The following is a 20,278-nucleotide window of genomic DNA, read 5'->3' on the forward strand; positions in this document are numbered from 1 at the left end:
TGCGTCAAATTCTTACATTTAATCAATAAATTCAAATATAATAATAATAATAAGGGGGGGTTACCAAATTAAATGACATCAGTATCAACACAATTCATCTTTGCAATGCAGAAGAAACACAGAAGCTGCAACTGAAGTTGCATTTAGATGCATTTACACTGTTTAATGCAAATAGGGGGGGCATGAATGCATTTCACCTGTTACAAATACATAATGTCTTGATGTTTTAAACATAAAACGTTGAATATGCGCAACTCTCTGTCTGTTTTTTCACTCTAAAAAATGCTTGGTTGTTTTAACTCAATTTTGGGTCAAATATGGACAAACCAAAACGTTGGATTAAAAATGTAACTTAAAAATGTAACCCAACGGCTGGGTTTGTCCATATTTGACCCAAAATTGGGTTAAAACAACCCAGCAATTTTTAGAGTGTACAAAGTGAGGGACATACTCGATAATTTCAGATCGCACATCATCAAAACAACTATCACAATATTATCGTACACGATATATATATCGCACACCCCTAACCGAGATGTAGTACAGTGTTTGCATCAGTCTTCATTAATGCACTTAGATGTAAAACCTTCTTCAAAATATCACATGCACCTTAAAAAATGCATGGTTGTTTTAACTCAATGTTCGGTCAAATATGGACAAACCAAACCGTTGGATTAAAAATGCAATTTAAAAATGCAACCCAACGGCTGGGTTTGTCCATATTTGACCAAAAATTGGGTTAAAACAACCCAGCAATTTTTAGAGTGTGCATGCTTCCATACAACCCGTTTCTGATGTTACATGCATGCAAATCCTCAAAGCTCATATGTAGTCGTTCCACTTGGCTTGACACTCGCTGTGGTTTGCGGCAGCTCTTTAGCTCTGGCTTGAATGCGGGGACACATGGAGAATTAGCGAGCGCCGTATGAAACTCCAGGTGCTCTCTCGGCTGAAGGTCATAAAGCAGATATTTCTGGCCCTGGAGGCTCCTCGTGTCACGGATGAGGGTTGTTAGCAGGTTCGAGGGTGATGGTGTTAGAAAAAGGAGCGTTGCATGAACAGAACAGGTGAGAAATGTTCAATCTGAGGAGTTAATTGAGGTGATGTTTGTGTTATTTGCTTCTATGATGCATCACTAGATCTGATTTTTTTCACATCACCTGCTCTTTGTATGTTTATTTATGTATTTAATTTTAGCTCTTTTAGTCGTGTTTTTCAGAGACCAAAAAGAGTCCAGAATACACATGTTGTTTCAAAACCCAAAATACGTTATTTATTTATTTTTTACATGGAATGCATCAGATTTTGAAATCATACCATCATAATTCTTGTAGCTCAAATAGTTTAGCATGACACTGCACTATAAAAAATGATCATACTTCTAATTGTAAAAAACTGTAAATATGCTACGGTAAAAACCTGTTAACAGCAAGTTTAACTATAATAAATCTAACAAGACGTTGCATGCCATTTTAAAGTAAAATAATACAACTTACAGTTTTGTTATCAGTCATGCACATCAGGGTTTTATGATACATCATGTTGTAGTTAAATGAATGTTAATGCATTATCTTATTGTCATGTGTTACTATGATTTGTTGTGTTTATGAGACTATATATTAGTATTTCCCTCAGCTTGTGGAAAGCTACTTATTTGTCTTTCTCTTTATAGTAAAGTTCTGTTAACCTCAGCTGTCGTTTTTTTACTGTAAATTTCAAAGATTAATTTTACAGTGTAGCAACACCAAGATCACGGGTTCGATTCAGAGAATGATCAAAAGCATAGCTTGAATGGCAAATATGTACATTTAAGCTCCAGAAATTACCAAAAAAAAAACACAATAAAAGTATCATAAAATTAGTCCATGTGACTCGTTCAATATATTCCAATTATTTTGAAATTAGTGACAGGTTTGTGTGAAGAACAGTCACATATATAATTTGACATTAGATAATAATCTTCTCTACAAAAGCTGTCACTGGGACAAAAAAGTACACCTTTGTACCTAAAGAGTGCATATTAGTCCCTCAAATGTACATATTAGTACCTAAATGTTACATATTAAAACCCTTTTGAAGGGTACTGTCCCAGTGACAGCTTTTGTACCTTTTTCTGAGAGTGCAGTAGCACATTTCTAGCGATGATAATGCTTGGTGTCAAATCTATTCACTTTAGAAGAAGTCATTCGTGCAGGTGTTATGCTGCTATAGTGATATTTTTATGCTTTTTTTGTTTTTAGCATCACAGCCAAAACTTTTCTCAAATCACATTTATTTCTAATGCACAGTTTCAGAAGTGATGCACAGTAATATCAACCGAATCAGAAAAAACTTGAGATGGCATAAAAGTCTATGAGTGTCCGAGCATCACACAGGTATTTGTAACCTTAGATAACCCCGATCCGTGTAGCTGAGTGAAATATAAGCGTGCTGAAGTGCTTCGTGTTCTTAGGAAGTGATTTATTATATCTATACGTCCCCGCGGGGCGACCGGCCGCTCGTAACGTCCCTCACCAGCGTCTCGGATCAATCTATTCCAGGTTGTTCATTGATAGATCTCCGCAGAGACGCTTGCCGTTCAATTCACACAAGCTGATGCATTCAGGACCGGCTGCGTATGAGCGACGGAGAGAAATCTATTTGTTGTCATGGCAACTCCACGTCGTCCGTGAGGGATTTAATCGGGCGATGAAAAAGTGAATCACTGCGCTGTCGTTCTGCGTTCAACAGGTGAAGACAACAGGTGCGACAAGAAACCATTCAACATTCTGCTGTATACAAACCTGACAAAGGTTTTAAAAAAATGCTTTTTCAATAAAATAAAAAAAATTACTTTAAAAATATTAAACTATTTTTTCAGCTAGTTTTTTCAATATAATATTTCTCATGTTTAACTTGATGTGCTAAAATAACTAAATCTAAAAATAATACAAACTACATAGACATATTTAACAAAAACACCATTAAAACTGGCCAAAAAAAACCCACAAAAAACCTTTAACTAAAATAAAATGAAAACAGAAAATATGTAATTAAAAATAGTAATACAAAAATAAAGTAGTATCCCAATAATACTAAAATAACACTGATTAAAGTAACTTTATGATTATATATGTGTTCAATTGCAAAAAAAATGCAATTAAGTTTGTGTAATACATAAATCAAGGAAATGAAAGAAAAAAAGAGAGATAGAGAGACAGAGAGAGAGAGAGAAATAACTACAATACAAATTTATCAATTAAAGGTGCCAATATATTTACAATTGGGTATACAAATTTCTTAATTAATAAAAATAATAAAGTCTCCAATATTGTCAAAAAAAAAGTTAGGTTTCTCATTAGAAAACTTGCATTTATGAATGTGAAATTTAGTCAAAAATAAGCGTAAAAACAAGAAAAAAGGTGATTATTATTAAAGGTCCCATATTATGCAAAATTCACTTTTGCATGGTGTTTGGACATAAATGTGTGTTGGCAGTGTGTGTGCACAACCACCCAATAGTGATAAAAATCCACTCACTCCTTTTTTATTAATCCCCATAAATCATCAGCTGTGTCTCCCAACGACCTGTTTTTAGTGACGTCACTAAGTGCAGGCCCCGCCCACGAGTGTTGACAGACACAGGGCCCGCCCACGAGTGTTGACAGACACAGGCCCCGCCCACGAGTGTGGACAGACACAGGCCCCGCCCATGAGTGTTGACAGACACAGGCCCCGCCCACGAGTGTTGTCAGACACAGGCCCCGCCCACGAGTGTTGACAGACACAGGCCCCGCCCACGAGTGTTGACAGACACAGGCCCCGCCCACGAGTGTTGACAGACACAGGCCCCGCCCACGAGTGTGGACAGACACAGGCCCCGCCCATGAGTGTTGACAGACACAGGCCCCGCCCACGAGTGTTGACAGACACAGGCCCCGCCCACGAGTGTTGACAGACACAGGCCCCGCCCACGAGTGTTGACAGACACAGGCCCCGCCCACGAGTGTGGACAGACACAGGCCCCGCCCATGAGTGTTGACAGACACAGGCCCCGCCCACGAGTGTTGACAGACACAGGCCCCGCCCACGAGTGTTGACAGACACAGGCCCCGCCCACGAGTGTTGACAGACAGTGCCGTCCTAACATAGACCCGCCCTGTATTAAACATTAAAATCCAGTTGTTGTTCATGGAGGTATGAACATCTGGAGTTATTTTTTAATATACAGTGGCAACAGATATTACTTCACATTAATGCATTTGGCAGACGCTTTTATCCAAAGTGACTAACATTGCATTTCAAGGTAGGCCTAGTCCCTTTGGAATTAGATGGTTTTCTGCATGATTTAGCCATAAAAAATTAATTTATCTTAATTAACGCCTAAAGGTTACACAAACAATGCACACTGAAACTTAAGCTCACAAACCACAAACAATTATATATATTTGTGTATTTATATTCTGTTATAATAATATGTCATATCTATGAAGGCATCCAATTAAACATTTAAACACACAACAGGGATAAGTTTGGGTAGGGTTGGAGTTACACTCTGAAGCACAGGCACTGAGTGTTTCTTTTTTCCCGTCATATTTCACTTTTCATCATATAATTGTTGTGTATGGTCTATGAAAAAAAATGTTGGTTGAGTAGCTATTAAAAATTATTTTCAATTAAATCAAATGTTCAAACGCTCAAGCTTTGTTTTCATTTGTATTATTTTTGTTTTAAGCTTTGTTCAATTTACATTGTTAGTCATTTGACTCAACAAAACAAATGGATAAAGTATAATTTTAACTTTTAAAAAACGATTAACATTTGTTAATAGTACTAGTAGGCTATATTGTCTTTTGTTAATAGGACAGAACATAATTCTTATCTTTTATACTATTATATATATATATATATATATATATATATATTTTTTTTTTTTTCAATTAAATCGTTTTTTAATAAGTCTTTATAACGTTGTTTTAAACTTTAAAACGTTCCAAAACACGAAAGTAGTGCAATGCCTTGCCGCGTCCACCTCCGGCATCAGACTGTTAGTCCTCACACTGCTATGACGTATGGTTCTGCGGTTCTGCAGTTAGACCTATCCAGTGCTTTAAGTGGCCCAAAAAAGGATTTACGGCTCGATCGGAGTAAAAAACCCTCATGTAAACACCTTAATCGATCCGATTGAGCTCGATCCGAACGACATATCGATCGGATTGAAAGGGTTGGTTTATCCCTTATGTAATCCGATCGAGAGAACATGTAAACACTTGATTGAAAACCGAAACTGAAAGGACTGCACATGTGCAATGATGTTAAATAAACGTAATGACGTATAACGCGCGGAACGAGCTGTTTTTCCTGTTGAATAAAGTGTCATATTAATAAGCTTCCCGTCATTCTAAAATTCTCATTTTACTCGCGCGTATGTGAAGTGAAGCAGAACGTCCCACTAGTCCTTGTTGTGGATACTCATCCACAGACGCCTGGTTTTGGCCGCGGGGAGGGGCATTTTTACTGCGTGATCAGCACGGCAAAACGGTTAATATGCTCTAAATTATGACCAGAGACGAATTAATATTACGTCTGCTGTTTAAGGGCCCTTTCACACCTACCTCGTTTGGTCCGGACTTTCGGACTTTCCAGTTTGGTCCGAATCAAAATTGCAGGTGTGAAACCTCCCCCGGACCACGGTCCGGACCAAACAGATGAAATTTGGTCCGACGAAAAGAGGTAGTCTCGGTCCGGATCAAACTGAACAAAGGTTTGGTTCGTTTCTAGTGTGAAAGCATTTCTGTATGGTTCGGACTTTCAGACCTTTTACAGGAAGTTCCGGTGGTTCCCGCATAGCCGAAAAAACAGAAGATGGCAGGAAAAATGAGCCGTACGCACATGGGGAGAGGAGGAGACGAGGTTATTAATTGAAGTATGGTCTGATGACATAATTAGAAGTCAACTGGAAAACATGCACAAAAAAAAGAGCTCGCATGATTGCTTGCAGTCTTCTCCTCCTTTCCTGCCGGCGACGATAAAATGTTCAAACGACGAGGACGTTCATTTGGCGAATTTGAACTAGCCTTGTGTATAGTTGGAGCTGCAGGTAATTATGCCATAAAAATAACAATACAGTTGCAACGATATGCGACTGTTCATTCATAATGTCAAAGTTACCCACCGGGAAACTCTGTATATTCGTGCAGTTTGCGCATGTCAAAAAATCAGATCCGATTTGAAACTTGTGACATATAAACGCGCACATCAACCCGATTACTTTATTTATCATTCATGTAAACACCTTGTTCGGATTCATCCGATTCATTCCGATTGTGTCCATGTAAACGTAGCAACTGACAGCGGCAAAAGCGACACATGCTCTTAAACTCAAGGGTGTATGGGTAATGTAGTCTCTGCTCTCGGTGGGACGAATTAGGAAGCGTGCCGTGCATTGTGAAGGGCGCTCTGAAAAGCGGCAGCGCAGCCAAATGATTAAAGCTCCAGTCGGCAAGTCAGCAGATTGAGTGGACTTAGGTGTGTTCAACTCTCATGCCCCTCCCCCACTATCAACGAATACCCTCCCACCGAGTTCGTGGCTTCGTGCTCGTCAGTGCCAGTGCACCAGATTTTCTGTGAACGCGCCCGTCTCATCAGCATCCATCAACACCATGAAGTATTTTGTTATTGTTGTTTTGTCATTTTGGAGTAGATTGTTACGAAATGGATTACCCACCAATTAAACGTAAATAAACACCATCGTCTGTCTGAAACGCTATTATTGCTGTATGTGGCAGACATGGTCATTGTACATTTTTCTACTGCTTATATATCAGAGCTAGTAAGATACCACATACAATAACAGCAGCTTTACTACTGTTCTTACTCTCGTAAGAAAGATAGAGTAGCATTGATTCTTCCTAAAAGCCAAACTTTATCCCTTCATCTGGACATGTTTATCCACCTAACGTTACATTCACACGGATTTCAGTGCAAACAAACGAACCTGCCCAACAGGTGCTAACGTTAGCTATCCATACCAACACATTAGGGCAAACATACATTACTAACATAACACTAAGAAATAAAGTCACTGGTTGATAAAGCACAATTACCTGTCGAGAAGAAATGTTGCAAGCTCTGCATTCAGCTTGAACCCAATTAAATCACGTAAATCTCTCCACCTTTCTAATGCCGATCCGATGTTGATCCTGGTTTATTTACGCACTTTCTTTCTTTACTTCTTTATTTTCAGCAGGTGTTCTCTTTTCCTGTGTTGTTTTTGACCTCCTAGCTCTTGAGGTTAACCGAGGAATTGGAATCTTTTCCGCCATCACTCTTCATTACTGCGAGAACTTCAGGCGTGTGCATGTGATTGTAAGGTGCGCGAGGGGTGGCGTGTGCACGACCTGTGATTGACAGTCAGATCTCACACCCCGCTGCGCTGATTGGACCGATGATCCGGGACGGGTGGATTTTTCCAAAACAAATAACACGCTCCAGGTGGAGTTAGAAGCTTGGTCTTTTTTCTAAAACCACTTTATTTATGTTGTTCTGTCGGATTATAGTGTCGATTTCACTGAATATGATCAAAAAATTGTTGCCAACGGGAGCTTTAAAACAGATGTGCAAATGAGCGTACCGGTACGCTAAAAGCACGTTCTGGGCGCACGGAGAGGTGGCGGTACGCTCAAGAGCTATATTTGGAAGTGGCGGTACTGAGTACCGGCGTACCGGCCCACTTAAAGCACTGGACCTATCTCCGTTTTTCTGAGCACCAAAAAATGACAATTGAAACATGCTGTAAATAATGATCTGTTGGGTATTTTGAGCTAAAACTTCACATACACACTCTGGGGACATCAGACACTTATTTTACATCTTGTGAAAAGGGGCATAATATGGGACCTTTAAATAAAAGTGCATCTACAGAATATCTTCACAATACTTCCGATACTCATTTCACTGTCGTTCAGAAGTTTGGCGTCTCTTTTTAAGAAATTACCACTTTTATTCAGCAAGGACACATTAAATTGATCAGAAGTGACAGTAAAGACATTTATAATGTCACAATAAGTTCAATTTCAAAAAAATGCTGTTCTTTTCAACTTTCTATTCATCAAAGAATCCTGAAAAATAACATTTATCACAGTTTCCACAAACATATGAACTGTTTTCAACATTGATAATAATCATAAATATTTCTTGGGCATCAAATCATCATATTATACTGATTTCTGAAGGATCATGTGACACTGAAGACTGGAGTAATGATGCTGAAAATTCAGCTTTGATCACAGGAATAAATTACACTTAATATATATATATATATATTATATTTACTATATATTCACATAGAAAACAGCTGTTTTAAATTTGAATAATGTTTCATAAATTTTACTGTATTTTTGATCAAATAAATTCAGCTTTGATCACAGGAATAAATGACAGTTTTCTATATATTCCCACAGAAAACAGCTGTTTTTACATTGTAATAATATTTCACTGTTTTCACTGTATTTTTGATCAAATAAATGCAGCCCTGCTGAGCAGAAGAGACTCTCAACAACCCTAAACGCGAGTCTTTACAGAACGATTATTATTGAGAGAATGCACTGCGAGTTTTCTCATCTGAAAACTCTTGAGATGTACATGTGAATTGTGAAGTGTGTTCATTTTCAACACATTTTTACCTGTGCATGTGAAGAATTTCGACTCTCCGACACTCAGCTCCACTTTATTGAGTGATATGGACACTTGAAGCACAGCTGAAAGAGAGAAACACACAGTTATCATGTGCTTTATACATTACAGACAGTTCCAAAGCAGCTCGTGATAATACACCGGAAAATAACAGTGCAAATGCGGAGAAATTCATCAATATCACTGCAATCAGAGAGTCAGGACGCAGGACGGGTCACTAGCTCAGATCCTCCTCAGAAAACAAGGCCAGTAATTTCACATCTCTCAGTTTTTATTTGCACTGAAAAAAATTGGTGTGGAAACTATTTTCGGTAACACTTTACTTGAAGCCTTTACAATGCATTTTTTAAGTATTTATGCACACTGAAAAACATGCTTTTCTTACTTAGTCTTGTTTCCAGGTTGTTTACATGCACTTTAATGCATTATACATTAAATTATCTGCCAATGGGGTAAAAATAATGCTGTTTCTGTTTGAATTAAGATTATTTTTCTTACGCCGTTTGCAGATAATTTGGCTTTTTTTAAGTATCAACTCACTTAATTTTGATTTATTCCCCCAGAAAACAAGACATAATATCTTGTGTCATTTTACTCATCTAGTAAATGCATCTTGATTTAAGAATTTTTACATATTTGGACTGGAAACAAGAAAAGCATTTTTTTGCAGTGCACCTTTTAATACACTGTATGATTGAAATCACAGTTATAATACATTATAATACTCATATGTTACGTCTTTAGAAAGTATGAAAAGCGCTTGAAAACAACAAATTTCAGATGTAACAATCTGAAAATAGTACTTTGGTTATAATTATTTATGAAAACACATAATGCATTATATCGCATGATATGAATACATGCATAATGCATTATACATTACGACTAAGTTTCACAAACAATTACAAATAAACATGCGATTTTATCGCATGTTTAGTAGAAAAACAAAGTATTTTCTATCTATAACTTTAAAAAACCATTGCATACAGCGTGATCTGATATTCATTTTACAGCTCTTTGCTAGTCATTCATTATTTCTATTGTTGAACTACAGTATACAGACAAATATCTTCATATTTAAATGAAACATGACTTCTGTCGCCTGCGCTGAGAACCAACAATTTTCTCCAATCTTTTGCATAAAACAAAATGTGAATAAACCAACTTTAATCCTTCAGATTTTGCTTCACATGTGATGTTAAATATCAGGAAAAAGCTCTTCCTCAGTGTTTCTGTCTTGTTTTCCAGCACAAATATCCAAACATTCTTAAATCAAGATGCATTTACTAGAAGCAAAATGACTGAAGATATTAAGTCTTGTTTTCTGAAAAGAATTTCTGACCCCATCAGCAGATATTTGTTCTTGTTTTGAGCACAGACTTGCATAACTTTGATGAATTGTTTGATGAATGTCTTGATTCAGGAATGTTTGCACACCGAGACAGAAACACTGAGGAAGAGGAAGACGAGGAGTAATGGAGACGGATCAGCCTATAGATGGCAGTAACAGCATCTTTAACACTTGGAGCGCTGATGATGGATCCTCTCAGGGATGAGGAGGTGAAGAAGTGTTTTACTGTTTGCCTGGTGTAGTTTTTGTCCTCGCGTCTCAGACTCTGTTAATCGAGAGCTCGTCTAATGATCAATCCAGGATCTACGGCTGATTAATGACCAACATCAGCCCTGAACTGCACAATCATACACACACAACTGGAGAACACTGAGTGTGTTTGATGGCACACACCTGAGGAAATGTCACTACAGCCATAACCGAAAAATGTTCAACGTGTGTGTGTGTGTGTGTGCTTATTTTGCATTTTAAAGCAATAGTTCTCCTGCAAAGTAAAATTTATAATTTATTCACTCTGAGGTTCTAAACCTGACCACTTCTGCTGAGCACAAACGGATGGATAACTTGTGTGTGTATGTGTGAGAGGTGTGTGTGTGTGCGTGTGTGTGCATGACAGTGTGTGTGTAAGTGAATGTGTGAGTGTGTGTAAGTGAGTGTGACTTAGTTTGTGTGTGTGTGTGTGTGTGTGTGTGTGTGTGTGTGTGTGTGTGTGTGTGTGTGTGTGTGTGTGTGTGTGTGTGTGTGTGTGAGACTTCTGTTGAGTACAAGCGCATGGTAAACTTGTGTGCGTGTGTGTGTGTGTGTGTGTGTTTGACTTCTGTTGAGTACAAGCGCATGGTAAACTTGTGTGTGTGTGTGTGTGTGTGAGACTTCTGTTGAGTACAAGCGCATGGTAAACTTGTGTGTGTGTGTGTGTGTGTGTGTGTGTGTTTGACTTCTGTTGAGTACAAGCGCATGGTGAACTTGTGTGTGTGTGTGTGTGTGTGTGTGTGTGTGTGTGTGTGTGTGTGTGTTAGACTTCTGTTGAGTACAAGCGCATACGGATGGATAACTTGTGTGTGTATGTGTGAGTGTGTGTGTGTGTGTGTGTGCATGACAGTGTGTGTGTAAGTGAATGTGTGAGTGTGTGTAAGTGAGTGTGACTTAGTTTGTGTGTGTGTGTGTGTATGTGTGTGAGACTTCTGTTGAGTACAAGCGCATGGTGAACTTGTGTGTGTGTGTGTGTGTGTGTGTGTGTGTGTGTGTGTGTGTGTGTGTGTGTGTGTGTGTGTGTGTGTGTTAGACTTCTGTTGAGTACAAGCGCATGGTGAACTTGTGTGTGTGTGAGTGTGTGTATGTGTGTGAGACTTCTGTTGAGTACAAGCGCATGGTGTGTGTGTGTGTGTGTGTGTGTGTGTGTGTGTGTGTGTGTGTGTGTGTGTGCGTGCGTGTGTGTGTGTGTGTTAGACTTCTGTTGAGTACAAGCGCATCATGGTAAAGTTCAAGTGTTCGGCGAGTAACTGAAGACTAGAAGTGAATTAATGATCCAGATGCTGTTCAGAGACAATAAGAAACAACACCAGCTCGTTTTGTCGCACTAATCGGATTAGTGTGTTCGTTCACTGATGGCCGTTTGACAGGTGTGGAAATTAGTCTAAAATCGAGCCCACGCAAAATAATAAAACACAAACCTGTGCGAGTAATTAAACTCCAGAAGACTTACAGCAACATAATGCACATAAACATCATTTCTAATAAGCTCAAGTCAGCTTAGCAGAACTAATTCCACAAATAAACGAGTATTTAAGGTTTGTTAGTCATTTAGACGAGCGGCACAGGACATTCAGCTCCAGTTTCTGTGGAAAATTTATTATTCTTATATTAACGTTCAATAAAATTATGCTCATCAAAAATTCATTTTTTTTGTAAAAAAATTCAGTAATATTGGAAAATATTATTACGGTGTAAAACAGCTGTTTTCTATGTGAATATAATATAAAATATAATTTATTCCTGTGATCAAAGCTGAATTTTCAGCATCATTACTCCAGTCTTCAGTGTCACATGATCCTTCAGAAATCACTATAATATGATGATTTGATGCTTAAGAAACATTTATGACTATTATCAATGTTTAAAAAAGTTATCTACATTTTTATTTCAGGATTTTTTGATAAATAGAAAGTTCAAAAGAACAGCATTTATCTGAAATAGAAGCTTTTGTAACATTAAAGTAGGGCTGCAACTAACGATTATTTTGATAATCGATTAATCGGACGATTATTTTTTCGATTAATCGATTAATCGGATAGAAATTAAATTAGATTTTTTTTTATTATAACTAAATAAAACCGTAAATCAGGGTATTTATGTGTAAAAGTGTACTTTAAAAAGTGCAAAAGCCACACATTGAGTTTTACTAATATCAATATTTGCATTGTTTTTAATGATAATTGCTGATGGCAAGTTGACAAACATGATTATTGTTAAAAAAATGATATCCAACATATTATGTTTTAACACAATTTTTGTTAAAACAAATTTACACAGACATGTTGTTCAGATGTGAATATCTGAACTAAAAACAAACTAAAAACATCTAAAATATATAATTCATTTAATTTTTATTTAAAATTAATTATATATAAGGAATATAAGGATAAAGAATATAATATATATTATATATAATATATAAAAGAATAATATAAGGATAAATTGATTAAATAAATATAGAAAGACTGAAAACAATTGTGTGAACGTAGAGCCGCAGTAGATCGCCTTTGAAAAACAATTAAAACTTAGTAGACAAATGCTATAAAAAGAGAACGGAATGGAGGTAACGTTACCCAGCAAGCTAACAGGCTTGAGTAAAGGACAGGAGAAATTATGCATTAGTGCACAAGCATTCGCTGAAAACCACTGAGTACAGTGACTAAAAAACAATATTTTACTGCTGCTGTTATTAACTGCCTTTGTATTTAATGCTTCACTTTGTAAACACCGTTTTAATTTAACCTATTTCTGCGGTAGCGCTATTTTAATCCATCACTTACGTTGCGAGCGAACTGATTGCACAACCTGATGCTCGAGACAAAATACAGACATCCCAAGATCCCGGAAGTCCCGGGAGTCTCCCGCATATTGATTGCGGCTCCCTGATGCCCGCGAATTAGTTCAAACTCCCGAAATCTAGAGCGCGCAAGCAAGAGCGCGCATGCGAGACAGAAGAGACTGCTCCAAACCGTGTAGCGCGCGCGCTCGGCAGAGCGCCTGAGGGAGAGAGACCTTGCGTGTGTGTGCGTACCAGTAAACGCTCCCCGTGACGTAAGCAGACCAACTAATCGATAATGACATTCGTTGACAACGATTTTCATAATCGATTATAATCGATTTTAATCGATTAGTTGTTGCAGCCCTACATTAAAGTAACACCAGGTAACTTTTCAACCTTCATAATATATTTCCAAGTCTCTTGTGATGGTACATCGACTTACAATAGGTTGAATGACACGTCTGCCATAGCCTGACGGGGTCTGTAGCGTTTTTAATCGTACTTTTAAACTTCGGGTTTCGGGTAGTAACCGGCGAACAAAGAGAACTACAAAACTCGACTGCTTTACGGCATATACGTCACTTCCACCACCACCCCCACTTCCTTAAAGTCGGACGTGCGAGCCAAATTTTATACAGTCATGGCCGAAGCAGCACAGAGAAAAAAGAAAGCAAAGGTTTTGTCGGAGGAAAGCAAAAAGAGAAAAAGAGAAAGTGATCGCATAAAAGGAAGAACGAGGATCAACATTGGGCCAGCTTTTTCTGGCTGGCGTGAGCTGAAAGAGGAGGAGGGGTTCCCGACAGATGCTGACTTGGCTGTCATGCTTTTGGACCAGTAATTATATTGCGTGCATACTATCTCTTTCTTTTTTTGGCTGCCTGATTATGTTATGGAAGCTATTTTATCCTCCGTTTATCTTCATGAATGAAGTAATGATAGTAGAGTAGCGAATGATCAATCTGGTAGCTAGTAAACGCTATTCTCGTTCTCGTCCCAACTGTAGGGGGAGCCCGAGAGCAAAAAACTACCTGTTGTTACTTTAAACACTACCGTTCAAAAGTTTAGGGTCAGGAAGAATTTTTATTTTAGTTTTGGGGGGGGGGGACAAATAAAATAAATCAATACTTTTATTCATCAAGAATGAATTAAATTGATCAAAAGTGAAAGTAAAGACATTTATAATGTTGCAAAAGATTCTATTTCAGGCACGCACACACACACACACACACACAGGTCGTGCCGAAAGGGAAACCACACTCGCGCTGTCATCCACTGTGATATAACAGAGGAATCTACGGGTCGTGTGAGTCTCCGTGAGCAGTGCATGCTGGGAAGCCTTTCCGAAGTCTTTTCTGTGACACACACACACACACACACACACACACACACGCTGAGACGCCCTCAGGCGTAAATACGATTTGACTCCAGAGAAGGTTCATGTCGGCGTTTCTTCTTATGTTTCTGTGAAGTTTAAACACACTGTAAGACACACACACACACACACACACGCACACGCACACACACACACACACAGATGCAGTTTTACCCTGTTTACCGTGTTACGCTTGCCTGAAGGAAAACTTCTCTTTCCTGAACATCCCGGAGTAAATACTGTACAGAAAAGAAGCAGTTGTGACGCCGTATATTTGGGAATCGTAAGTGTTTCTGGTTCTGATCCACATTTCAGCATTTAGTTATAGTGAATGATTCGATTCTTCAGACTGATTCATGAGGTTTTCTATTTGGACTGATTCATTAATATAATTGGCTCAAGAAAAAAAGACATAAAAGTCAAGAAAGACATAAAATAGAAAGGTGCATCTAATTATTGTTTTTGTATAATTTTCTATTATTATTTCAAACACTGCCAGAGTGTGTTGGTAAGGACATTATTCAAACATTCATTATGGAATATATATATATATATATATATATATAGAGAGAGAGAGAGAGAGAGAGTATATATTCTATATATAGAATATTTGGTTACACTTTATTTTATGGTATCATTGTTATAATGTAATTAAATATTTAAGTACAGTGTAATATTAATTAACTACATGCACTTACTGTAGGGTTAGCGTAGGATTAGGATTTGGTTGAGGGTTAATTGCATGTAATTAGGCATAATTTACTGAATATTTATATTAACATCATATATACATATAATAGTATTTATAGTATAAATATAGAACAATATAACATAATAATTATAATATTTGTTTATATTTTGAACTAGCTTCTATTTTTATGTTTTCAGTGTTCATTTAATTTTTTTGTAAATTTTATTAGTTATTTTGTTACTTCTATATCACTTTAGTAAACTTTCATTTAATTTGTAATACTTATAGTGCTATATATGTATTTTATATATTTATTTCAGTTAGTTGCACTAACTTTAAGTTTTCCATTCAGCTTTATTTCAGTTACCGACGTTATGTTTTAGTTTAGTGACAGTAACAATTAAAGACATTATTGTGCTAAACTGAATGCTTCAGTGATCATCTCTTTCCTTTACTACAGTTAAGACTTCTTAAATGATTTCTGCAGAACGAGATCTGTCAGGAACGTCTCCCAGAATGCACTGCTTCCTGACAGCATCTCCTGTGTTTTCAGTTCTCGTGTGTATGTGTGTGTGTGTGTGTGTGTGTGTGTGTGTGTGTGAGAGCTCGAGTCCCGGAGGATCGACTCCAGTGAACTCCACAGAACTACTCGTCCGTCAGCAGGACTAACCGTGGCACGAAACACTGCGGGCGTTCAGACGTTTAGCTCCAAACTCAAGCTGGTTTACCGTCAGTCAATTCAATTCACGTATATTTGTATAGCGCTTTCCACAATACACATCATTTCAAAGCAGCTTTACAGAAAATGCATTTATGAGTCCACATTACAATTTACAGTGATCTGAAACTGTATTTCAGAAATGTATATACAAAAGTCACAGTTAGCTACAAATGTATTCATTTAAACAATGCAATAATTTAATGCAGAAACAATGAGCTCATTGAGAATACTTGTTTGTTAACAAATTAAGTTTATTTACGTCTGACTGATGACGGACATACGCTTCACACAACCTGTGGATTTTAAGACAGGACAATTATTACTTAGGGTGCTTTCACACCTGTAGTTCGGTTCATTTGGTCCGGACTAAGGGCGAAAAATTATACTTTGTATCATTTTCAGGCGTTTTGGTTCCTTTTCACACCACACTGATTGCTCTGGTCCGTTGATGAGATGATGAAACAAACCAAAATGCAGTCACGTGACAACATCCACATCACTCGTTGGCCAGATGTGTCTTGAACATATTTCCACAACCGCACTTAGATTGGTCAGAATTAACGTGCGGGAAAATTCCAACAGAACTGGCGGATGTAAACAAAGAGGAAAATCCGGCAGACATGCGGAGAATTCACTCATAATGCATGTTCAGAATCAGCACAAGCTTTATCCTTTCGCAAATCCCCCCATAAACAACAGTCTAGACGCCATATAAATAATAAAGTCACTGTGCAGTGCGGAGAACTTCAGTGTTTATGATGATATTTTAGTGAGAGTGCAGAACGCGGTAAGTCAGTCATGGCTTAAAGGGAGCGCGATTGACAATATAAATAATAATTTTGTTTGAGTACGGCAGCTTTTAGTCCAAAAATGCGCAGTTCTTTGGCAGTTGGGTCTGTTCGAGGTCGGATCACGTTCTCACCACAAACGAACCGCTCCAGAGTTCGCTTGAAAGCGTACCGAGACCACCTCTTCGAGGAGGTGCGCACCCGAGTGCGATTGCTGCATTCACACCTGCCCAAACGAACCGCACCAAGGGGGAAAACCAACTCGAGTGCGATTCAACCCAACTAAACGAGGCAGGTGTGAAAGCACCCTTAGACCTCGTGACTGAATAACATTATTTATTCACATTCAAAAATCAGTAACTCTACAATTTAGTCAGGACTGCTATCGTCAAAATATGATTGTCAATTAGCATACAGTTTTGATTGGCGGTCTGGCTCTGTTCTGGGCAGCAATAACCCTCTAAACAGAACAGAACCAACATGAATGTATTGCAGATATCATTAATTCATTTGAATATACAACATAATTTGAGAATTTTAGTCTGATTCAGGGCGACTGGAGACAGGTGGAGCTGGGGAGGGAGGAGGGTAATGAGCTCCTGAGAAACGCGATAGATAATACTGAAAGCTTATACACTAAGTATTTTTGTATTGTTTCCAGTCCAAATATCTAAAAATACTTAAATCAAGATGCATTTACTAAAGTAGTAAAATGACATGCGATATTATGTCTTGTTTTCTGGGGAAATAAATCAAAATTAAGTGAGTTTTTGCTTAAAACAAGGAAAATTATCTGTCAATGGGGTCAGAAAAATAATCTTAATTCAAACAAAAAACAAGATTTTTTCCCCCCCATTGGCAGATAATGGGGTCAACAAAGCAACAAATCACTTAATTTTTAATACTTTCTCCAGAAAACAAGGCATAATATTATATGGCATTTTATTAATCTAGTAAATGCATCTTGATTTAAGAATTTTTAGATATTTGGACTGGAAACAAAACAAAAAAACTACGTAAGAAAAGCATTTTTGCAGTGTATATGTTCACACACTAGCCGTGTTTCCATTACCCTTCAAATTGCGCAAATTGAAATTGTGAATTGAAAATACGCCCAATGGAAACTCGTCAATTTCGCAAAAATTCACCCGACGTAAATGTTTGGTATGTTTGGACAGAATACGAGACAGAGTTCTTTATTAAATTCATAAAAGATAAAAGAATTACAGGAATACTGGATTCTAAACCTCAAAGAAATGCCACAATCATACCTCGAAGCAGAAATGAGGGAGAAACACCCAGAAACTCCTCATATGTGCCGCTCTTAAGTAAAAGGGTCTGTATAATAATATGTAAAATAATAGTTAAGGCCAGTGCGGTGGCTAGAATATACATACACCTATCAACGTCCGTTGCCATGATTTTTGGAAAGACTTATTGCGAGAGGAAAAAATGAAGTTTTAGTCGCATAACATGGAAACGCCGTCATTTCACATTAGTTTTTTGTTGACATTTAGAAAAAAAACGCAAAAGTTTTGCGCAAATCTGTAATGGAAACGTGCCTAGTGATTAACGTCTCATTTGTTAGTAGTATTAGTTAATGCATTAACAAGAATTATATGTTTATCTAATTTATTAACCTTTGTCAATGTTAGTCAATAAAAAATACAACTGTTTATTGCTTGTTCATGTTAGTTCAAAGCACATCAACTAATATAAATAGATCTGTATAAGTACATGTCGAAATTAATACATGCTGTCGTTTATTGTTAGTTCATGTTCACTAATGTAGTAAACTAATGTTAATAACTGAAACCTGTTTACAGGTGAAATTAGAATATCATGTAAAAGTTATAATTTTGATGATTATGGCTTACAGCTTATGAAGACCCCAAATTCAAAATCTCCAAAAATTTGAATATTACATGAAATCAATAAAAAAAAGGATTTTAAATACAGTAATTCGGCCCTCTGAAAAGTATAATCATGCATATGTATATAGTTATATTTACTAAATATATTAGTTTCACCTTTAAATCTAAATTACTGAAATACATGAACTTTTGCATGATATTCTAATTTTTCGAGTTTCACCTGTAAGTGTTATCGAAAAAATATTCGAACAAACAAACAAATAAAAAAATACATTTTTAAAATTGGCTATAAAAATAAAAAGCTGCTCAAAAAGCAGAGCAAAAACCCTAAGGTTCAATCAGCAAAAAAAAAATAAAAAAAATGAACGGATCAAATGTAAACCTTCAATGCATTTAAAATCACTTTGGATTAAAGCATCTGCCAAAAGCATGAATATAAAAGTGCAAATTATCATTTACCTCAGTAAAGCGCTCATGATCCTGACAGTAAAGAGCTAATATTACATTTCAGCTATAAAGTCATCATAATGCGTAAATGGACTTTATGGGTCGTAACACTGGTTCTGCTTAGTCGTCGCTTTACGATAAAACGTGGAAGTGACAACTAAAACACATAAAAAAGCTATATTATCTTAACATTCTAATCATACTAAGATGATGTGTGCACAGAATAAAATTAATACTGTAAATATATTTCTAGATCTCCTGGTTGCTCTGCATGCCTCGTCTCGTTGGGTTAATTAAACGAGCCGTATGTTTCTCAGTGTGACAGAGTTCGGCCCAGTGGATCCAGGTCTAAAAATACACACACACACACACACACACTACTGAGTGCACTTCATATTCACACACACACACACACACACACGGCTGCATGCAGGTCAATGGAGAAGATGCCTGAAGTGCAAAAAAAAAGAGTGAAATTTAGAAGCAATTTCTTGAGTAAAAACTGTTTGAAAAGTAAATCCTACACCATTTATTTCTCAGTGCATCATGTAATAAATCAGCTGCGTTAGTTATAATATTCAACATGTCAACACATTACATTCTCTTTTTGATGTTATGAAGTTGCAAATAAGTAAATTAGTAAATAAATACATGCATAAAAGGCAAGACACCACAGGCAAATAGAGGTCAAAGTGGTTACTAATCAATTTAACCAGTTAATCAGATTAAGACAATTGTTTTGCATTACAAGTTGTTTGAAATGTTATGTTTAAATATTCAAATGAGGGATTATCTAATTGATAATTTGCATACTTTTCCAGAATCGAAATCAGAGCATTGGATAAAGTCAGGTTCAAAACTCATGTTTGATTGTGTTGACATATTACAGTTAAAGTTCTCTTTTTCTATCACTTCATATTATTATCAGAAAATACAGCAGACAAGAAAAAAATATACTTTTTTTTTTTTTACCATGGAATAAAATGTTAATAAACCAGGTGAATGATGAATGAACAAACCTTCAGAATATAAATATTAATAAAACGGTTTGGTGTGTGACTGTGTAAAGCTGGTGAAATGGAGATTTCTGACTTAAAACTATTGAATAGATCATAAAAGCCCAATAAAATAAACACTTAAATGTGATATTATGGACAGTTAACAGAATATTTGAGTTCAGGGTTTGAGTTTAGCTCAGTTCAATTATTACGTGTTTTGTTCATATTTGAACCGTAATTGTATTTTGTATTTTATTTTGTTCATATTTGCCTGTTTATTGGCTTCCGCTGTCACTGCAGAAAACAAACAAACATTAATATTAAACATTAAT

The 20,278-nt window shown here is 36.9% G+C and overlaps 1 protein-coding gene across 2 annotated transcripts in view; it reads right to left on the reverse strand.

The window, feature by feature from the left end:
- Positions 1-20,278, reverse strand: part of ncam2a (neural cell adhesion molecule 2a) — a 324,121-nt gene that overhangs the window by 94,830 nt on the left and 209,013 nt on the right. For both annotated transcript variants that reach the window (XM_077194831.1, XM_077194830.1), the window contains exon 2: positions 8,664-8,738. In XM_077194831.1, the coding sequence (XP_077050946.1) occupies positions 8,664-8,738 (75 nt within the window). The remainder of the gene's footprint in view (positions 1-8,663; positions 8,739-20,278) is intronic.

Source organism: Siphateles boraxobius, unplaced genomic scaffold, assembly GCF_051911475.1.
Source record: "Siphateles boraxobius isolate OS27281-9 unplaced genomic scaffold, OSU_SipBor_1 33, whole genome shotgun sequence".
NCBI lineage: Eukaryota > Metazoa > Chordata > Actinopteri > Cypriniformes > Leuciscidae > Siphateles > Siphateles boraxobius.